We start from the raw sequence: 8,147 nt of genomic DNA on the forward strand, positions 1-8,147 counted from the left end.
ATTTAATGTTAAAAGCTTACTTAACCTAACCTAACTTAAGATGTTTATGCGTTTCGTACATTTCATTAATGTGATAACTAAAAATTATGGTTGCACCACTTTTAATAGCTGTGTATGCTCTTAGCCATCCTTGTTACTGACCGTCGGGATATGCGTGTATGATTTTCAAATATAAAAATTTTTCATTTCATGCCAAAGGAGAAAAATGTACAGTTAGGGAAACTGCTATTTAAATTAACCTTTTATAAAAATATCCGAATGAAAACTAAATTCAAAAGACTGCTAGGTCCTTTAGCATACTCAGCTTTATTCAACCAAAGTACAGAGCAAAAATATTCAATATGAGACCATACCATTCGGTGGACTGAATTGAAGCGGGAGCAATAATAATGCGAGCACATTTTTGTCCACTATAGCACTAATTGGAGACGCCATTTTGGCGTCCTTTGATGGTATGCATATCAGATTATGCCAATGAGTGCAGTCGATTGCACTTTGATTGCACCAATAGCCTCAGCAATAAACTTACGCAAGCCGTGTGCAGGCACGGGGTCGAGTTTCAATTTCAATCAATCTAATATCCTCGTTCCCGAAGCGCTCCCTGCTCATTTCACATGTGCAGCAATTCGAACGGAAATCCGATTGCCACTTTTGAGGCTTCACATGCGGTTCCGACAGAGGTGGCATTCACAGTGCAATACTTCAGCTTCCCAACGGGTTTGACCCTTTTTGCCCATTTTCTCGTTCTTTTCGTACAGACATATTTCGCGTTCGATTCCGGCGCTGAGCAGCAAATGGAAGTGTTCAACCGATACGGTCCCCATCCGGAGCTGTATCCCAACCGTCGGGGTGAGGTGGTCCAAGGGTAAGTATGCACAGCCGCCAAAGTGGCGGTGTCTAAGTTGCGCATGATGACGCTAGCTCCATCGGGGCCGACATCTCCGGCGTTGCATCAGTTCGCAGCATCTCGTTCCGAAATTCCAGATGAAGAACGGAAGGGCTTTTGCGCGAGTGCATTCATTTATTCAAAACTATCGCCAAAATTGATTTATTCAATGAATATAAATGGCTATTTACGGGTTGATTGAAAGTGCGAGCTGATGAATTTTATCCGATCCGTGCGCATTTGAGCCTGACAGGGCCATGTTTGTTACTCTATATCTAGCGTCGGTTCGCCGTGCCACCGTTCCATTATCACCCTTCGTTGCCCTCATGAAACGCTAATGTTTGGTTCTATCTCTTCCTCACGCCTCACATTCGGGTGCATTTATTATTGTGGCTCCTCGAAATGGCTGCACGATCCACCCGAACCATCAGGTCGTACTGTGAGCGAGAGTTCCGCGACTGCCGACTGCAGACCTGCTACGTTCAATCGCCCGCTTACCCGGGTATCTATCCGCGAGCGCTGAAGTGTCGTTATCGGTTGCACACGAGACTTCCCTTCATCAAGCTGTACATCCAGAACGAGCAATTTGCCGTTGATGGGCAGAGGTAAGCGAACGAACTGTATGCATACATGATGGGGCAATCCAGGGGGACGCCTTTAACCGTGTTTCGACGGGAGCTTTGATCTTTGACGTGGGAGCGCCACAGCTACTGTCCTCGCGCGTGTCGCGTACTTAATGTTGTTGATCCGTTTTCACCACAGGTGTGAAAACATCATGACATGCCCGATGAAGGAAATCGGGTCGGGTTCCGAGCACTGTCCCTACGACTGGCTCGCAGTGTACGATGGGCGCGACGAGCATGCACCCCCGATCGGAAAGTTCTGCGGAATGGGCAAGTTTCCATTCAGCATCATCGGTAAGTGTTGGTTCCGAATATAATGGCTTGTGATCACGGGTGAAGCGTGAAGGGTGCCGGAAGTCTGATCCCGATCTCGTGTTCTATTTAATTACCCAGTGAAAGATCTGACCATTTATTTTTGTATTCCTCCATCTCCTGCGCTTACACCAAAGGAACATCCCAGCATATGTACGTGGAGTTCGTTTCATCACCGGCAGGGCCACTGCTGAACACCGGTTTCCACTTCAACGTTGGCAATTGGCCTGGGCACGTGGAAACGGTGGGCACCAAGCATGGTGCATGCGACTGGCTGCTCAGCTCCGACGCGCTCCGAGCAACGAGCGCTTCGGAAGGTATTTTCCTTAGCGTGGCTCACTGGTACCCACCGAACACCTCCTGCAGCTACCACATACAGGGCAACGAGGACGAAGTAGTGCGACTCTATTTTCCAAGGTAGGTCCCAAACCGAAGATAACTCAAAAAAGTTAAGCCGAAAACACATCCAACAAGGGATAAAGTTTGTTAAACGGGTTGTTACACTCCTAGGTTGTTACAAGAAGTTCCACAAATTAAATTGGATAAAAAAGGGAATGAAATCATAGTAAAGAAATTATTATTATTCATTTCTAGGGAATGAAATTATACTTCTTCTTCTTCTTCTTGGCGTAACGACCTGATGGTCATGCCGGCCCGTTAAGGGCTTACGACACTTGTTTGCCTGTTGTACGTGGATAGTCAGTCCTCTCGTACAGGGGAGGGTCCGGTCTCGGTTGGGATTCGAACCCACGCCGTCGAGGTGGTGAGCCCCGGCGCTCATGGGCCGATTTTCTAACCGGCGCTACCGCTCGGCTGTTGCGCATAATGAATTAAATTATAATAAAAGAAAATATTAGTATTTAAAAAGAAATTCAAATAATTCTAATACCAAGAAGATATCAGAATTTAATTCATTCTCATACTGAAGTAATCTCTCATGTACACATAGTAAGCTTTAAAATTATGGTTTTCACTGCGCTGACTTAAAAGAAAAAATTAAAGGTATAGAAGGAAGAGTCGCTTCTGGCGATTATATTGACCAGTGAAAATAATCATTGAGTTCAGATAATAATATTTCAGGGGTTATGTTATGTAAAACGTAATTTTTATCGATTAAGGTTTTTTTCGTCTAATATTTCCATCATCCTAAATTAAGGTAGTACAGGATATCATTGTCAAATGGTGAATATTTTTAGCCGGAGATGTGCAAAGCGTTTTGCCATACTTCTTTTTATTTAACTGACCAATATTCATTTTGTACTCTCCTATTGCATACCATTAATATCTTCCTTTCTTTAGCTTTCGAATAAACCGCATTGAAGCGCCAATCATCAAGCACGAAGAGGACTGCGCCGAATCGCTCACGATCTACGACGCGAATAATCCAGACCCTGCTCGAATCATCAAAACGTTCTGCGACACCTTCTCACGGCCGATGGAGAAGATCGACTTTGTCAGCACTGGTCGTTCGTTGTATGTGAAGTTTCTTAGCAAAACGGGTTCATACAGTGGCAGCTCACTTTACTACTGGGCGCACTACGATTTCTTCAACAACACGAAGTTCGGCGATCCGGTACCGAACACCCTGTGCGATGAAGTATTCTATGCGTGGAAGTATAGCAAAGGAGAGCTGAAGTCTCCACGGAACACGCTCATCTACAAGCGTGCATCTGGAAGCGATGTGCGCTGCCAGTACAAGTTTGTCACCGATCGGCGGCTGTTTTCGCGCGTAGTCGTCGAAGTGACGTCGGTAACGTTCAAAGAGGTGCCATACTCGACGAGCGCCTGCACGCGTTGCCACGAGGAGCGAGTTGACAAGCTAGTGCTATGGGAGGAACGGGACAAGAACCAGAACCGTTTGGCATGCTTCTGTGACAACATTCCCCGTCCGGTGCGAATAATCTCGTCCGGCGATCAGATGAACCTGGAGCTGATCATTCAAGGCCAGCACGCGACAACGAGCTACTTTAAGAATCCGAACACGCTGTTCGAGGCCAACTACGAGTTTGCTCATGGTCCTATATGTGGCCCGATAACGTTAGGTCCATCGCCCGATGGTGAACTGGTTTTCCCTTACAAAAATGCGCTAGGTTTTCAGTTAACTGAAAACCGCAAAGAAAAGTGTATTTGGGAGTTGAAGGTGGCGGCGCAACGTGACCTCTGGCTGCATCTGGACAAGGCACGATTTGCCGAACGAAGTTGCGAGCATGGACGCATCGAAGTGTACCTGGCCGGGCGCCTGGAGCCACGGTTCATCATCTGCCCAGAGAACGTTAGCCTTGCGCGGGACCTGCCCATTCTGTCGGCAGCCGAGCTGGGGGCGGTAGAGAACGAAAACGAACCGCTGCCTGTACTGATCCAGTACACGGGAGACAGTGCTATCGGAAAGAACGCGTTCAAGTTCGTTTGGACTGAGCTGTTCCATCTACCTCGAAACGCCGACGGGACTCTTGCCACGTCGGCCATGTTCAAGGACAGCTGCGATTTCTATTGCCCTGGCGACCAGCACGTCTGCATTCCGGAATATTTGCTTTGTAACGGAGTGCTCAACTGCCCGAATGTGACCGGTTTGCGCGTGGTGGAAAGCAACATTGATAAGAATTACGAGTACATCGAGGAGAACTATCTACGCACGGGCCTATTCGACAAGGAGTTTCTGCTGAACATCGAGTACCTGACCGATGAGTCGCCGGAGCTCTGCCGAACAAAGTACATACCGGATGTTGGAACTGGACGCGTGGAGCTTCCCGAGGTAGTCGAGTGCTTCCAATTCCCGATGGTACAGATGATCTTCGCCGCTGTAATCGTCTGCACATTGATCATTTTAGCCTTCGTGATCTACTGCCGGTTGTACGGCCAAAAGTACTACGAATGAGAGGAACCGCACTAGCGCTGGCTATAGCGTGCCTCCTCCCGTGCCGTAGACTACCTATGATTAGTTTACTTCTTCGAGTAGTTGCGTTGTCGTAGGATCATTTATCCTGTATCAGCTATTTGCAGCAAATTCATATTAGTTCACCTGCAAGGGATAGACGCAACGAATGAGCTTAGTGCCATGTTGCGAAACTTTTTTTAGGAAAAAAAAACACAATAGGCATTCGCATAGTAGCAGATTTCAAGATCGTTCCGCACCTTAGAGAATCCACTTCTTATGATCACAGTGTCAAATTGGTTGAAAGTAAATTTTCGGTAATTACATTAGAAACGAGTGATTTGCTCCAGGAAATGATTTAGATATTTCTTACAGTTTATTTTGAAAGAAAAACAAAACTAGACTAGGTATTTTCCCAAAGCTACGCGCACAACCTTTTCCAGTAGAGTAGAATAAAAAGCCAAAGGAATCCTGCACCAAGTTAAAACCCGATTAGATCACTTTGTTTTTCTTGCCAGACTTATCGTGATAGTTCCAAATAAGTTAATTTTCTCCAAGTGTCGCGATCAAAGGCCGATAACCAAGATTGGGTTGTTCAATTCGTAACCATTTCAGGAACACTCCGTTCGAACCAACCGCACACTGTTGGAGAATATATTTGGACTTTGCCTATCTCTTTGAAAAGATTAATAGGATGGCAAATCGTATAGCTCCATTTTTATTAGAACGAATGGTGCGTTAGACTATGGACTGTATTAGGAAAAGATTGCACCAATTGCATTTTGTTGAGTGCCATCGTCAACTTCGCCTAGGGATGCATTTGCACCACTGCCTAGATATACGGCGAAAGGTAGAGTTGTGTGCAGTATCAACGTTGGACACTGTTGCACGCCGTGCACAACATTAAGCGACCGGCCAAGTAAAGGGAGTTTATTTACACTCATTTAAAATTGAATAATAAGCAACCAGTCTATGCACAATTTGTACATACATAAAAATTAAACTAAGTAAATAAAACAAAAAATAAAACTCACAAACAAATAAGAACCAGAGTGGACTTAGGCCAAATAGGATCAGAAAGCAAAACGCGATTCAATGCAAAATGGAAGTAGCAAATCACAAATCTAGGGAAAATTATGAATCAATTTCAATTACTACGAGTATATACACCTGAGCCGGGAGTGACAGTGAGAGACAGGGAGAAAGAGAGGAATTAAACACAAAAAAAAAATTAAACGGAAAGTAGAAATGTTGTTTGGTGCAAAGGAATAGGAAATGTTTAACGAGATATGAAAGAACAAGAGAAAAAAAAACTAATCTGAAAATGTTATTAAATTGAATATGTAGCGATTGTGTGAGAACGGATACTCATTTTGGGTTTGGTGAACAATAAAGTGAAAAGAATCGGGCGATGCTAATGTAAAGAATGGATTATTGTACTATCCAAATTATTTTAAATCATTTGAAAGAAAATATGTTTGATCATTCTTTAAACAAAAAATATCTTTTTAATAATTTTTTTAAAACTATTTCTTATGATTTGGTAATGCCGGATACCGGAATACTCCTAATGGTACTGGATAAAACATGAAAACTCCGGTCAGTTAAGGTTACCTTTTTCACACTCTCTCGTTCAGCCTTAATGGCAGCAGGTGAGTGGTGCCACAAATGGAATTGAAGGCATCTAGCCATCTTTTTAATAAATCATATTTTAAATTAACTAATTTTAAGGTATTAGGTAGAACCCTTTTGCGTTACATATCATCAACCATTTTTTACTTTAGTGTTCCTAACAAATCTGCTCTTGTTTTTTAAACCGTTTGGCGTATAACTTACTTCAGTAGTTTAAATATTTCACGGTTTAGTTAAAAGTCATCGGCGCATTTTTTCTGAGCTACAGGTACCCTTGTATTCCATGAACTATTATTGTTTATATACGATATTAATTAGTACATAACAATTAATTAAGAACCCAAAATCGTGCCTCTTCCGTTCTGGAGAACTGACTATAAACACCCACAAATTGAATAAACTAAAATCCAAGACGATAATATTTGTACTTTTGGCACGTTATCAATTCTTCTCTTTTGACCCGGAATGTTGCTAACCACTGCTCTTTGGTAACATATTAATGGAGAGTCATTCGATAAGGTATGAGCTGCTTGAAATTGTTCTGCAGAATATGGTCAATGGTCAGAATAACCTTGCTTCTCCATACATATCCATGATCCCCACCATGGGACGTCTTTTGAGTCATTTGAGTAAAATTTCGCACACCAGTCTGTTTTGTGTCACCGTTCGTAATTCAAATCTCAGTTGAGTGTATTGTGGCCAAGAAAGACCATACATGGAACATTTACTTTCAATTATGACGGATCCACAAATGGGCAGGATGCAGAGCAGATGTATATCACCCTTTTTGGATACAGCCGATGCAGCACCATTTCATGCTATGTTTTCATCGGAGATCCTGTGGAGCAATTTATCGTCCTGGTGAGTTAATAGATTTCCTTGAAGAAGGAAGATTTATGTTGGACACCCCAACAGCCGGATACTTGGCCAAGTTTATTTCCGAATGAACAAATTTGGAGTTACTGGGTGATCTTCCCAATGACGGCTAAGTCTCGTGCAAAGAACTGAAACATGTGTAAGCCGGATTCCATAACCTGATGATTCTGAGCCGAACACTTTCAGAGTCTTTGGTTGTGCGTTGTGCATAAATTGTGTACCCGTTGGTTTCTGGTTCGCAATGTTTATCATGATGAAAATAGGCTAGCTTTACGAGAAGAAACACATTTCAATATTTGGTGGAGCAGGAAATTCCTGTCCGACGGATTCCAGGTTAGAATGAATGTTTGTAGAGCTATATTTTCAAACTATGATAGGAATTTACTTAATAGTCTTCAGTGAGATAACGAAGAAACCAAAAATAACTTATTTATTCTACAGCTCAAGCATATTGCAAAATTTATTTTAAAATAGTCTTAAAGCAGAAATAAAAGCAGTTTTAAACTATGTAAATACACATAAAAATCAAGACTACTTTTCAGTTGAATCTAAGGTTTTTTAGAGCTTGTAAGTATTTTATATTTTGTACTTTTCAAGAATTTTCATACACAGCTTTATATTCACCGGAGAAATAAATTTATTTCAATCAAATTAAACGGCATGTCATAAATTATGGAAAACGATTTCACAAATCATCGTTACGATCCACGAGAAAGGTGCCATTTCATGTATTCTTTGCAGCCCTCGGAGGTACTGTCCATGCCATACCGACTTTTTTCGGCATTGAATACGAATGAGAGCGTGCTTATCAAAAAGAACGACCAAGCGGTAATGTAGCGCGAACGGAAACGGCAGGCAACAGTAGACCCCAAATTGGTAGGTATGGTGCTTGGGAATTGCGTTCAAATGTCAACGTACTACGATTTTGCATTATGATTTCACATTT

General features: G+C 42.7%; 1 protein-coding gene across 1 annotated transcript in view; it reads left to right on the forward strand.

Annotated features, from left to right (window-relative positions):
* Nucleotides 1–4,696, forward strand: part of LOC131258649 (uncharacterized) — a 28,928-nt gene extending 24,232 nt beyond the window's left edge. The window contains exons 5-9 of the mRNA XM_058260004.1: nucleotides 759–865; nucleotides 1,318–1,491; nucleotides 1,649–1,803; nucleotides 1,959–2,238; nucleotides 3,121–4,696. Of these exons, the coding sequence (XP_058115987.1) occupies nucleotides 759–865; nucleotides 1,318–1,491; nucleotides 1,649–1,803; nucleotides 1,959–2,238; nucleotides 3,121–4,696 (2,292 nt within the window). The remainder of the gene's footprint in view (nucleotides 1–758; nucleotides 866–1,317; nucleotides 1,492–1,648; nucleotides 1,804–1,958; nucleotides 2,239–3,120) is intronic.
* The last annotated feature ends 3,451 nt before the right edge of the window (nucleotides 4,697–8,147 follow it).

This window comes from Anopheles coustani, chromosome 3, assembly GCF_943734705.1.
Source record: "Anopheles coustani chromosome 3, idAnoCousDA_361_x.2, whole genome shotgun sequence".
NCBI classification, from domain to species: domain Eukaryota; kingdom Metazoa; phylum Arthropoda; class Insecta; order Diptera; family Culicidae; genus Anopheles; species Anopheles coustani.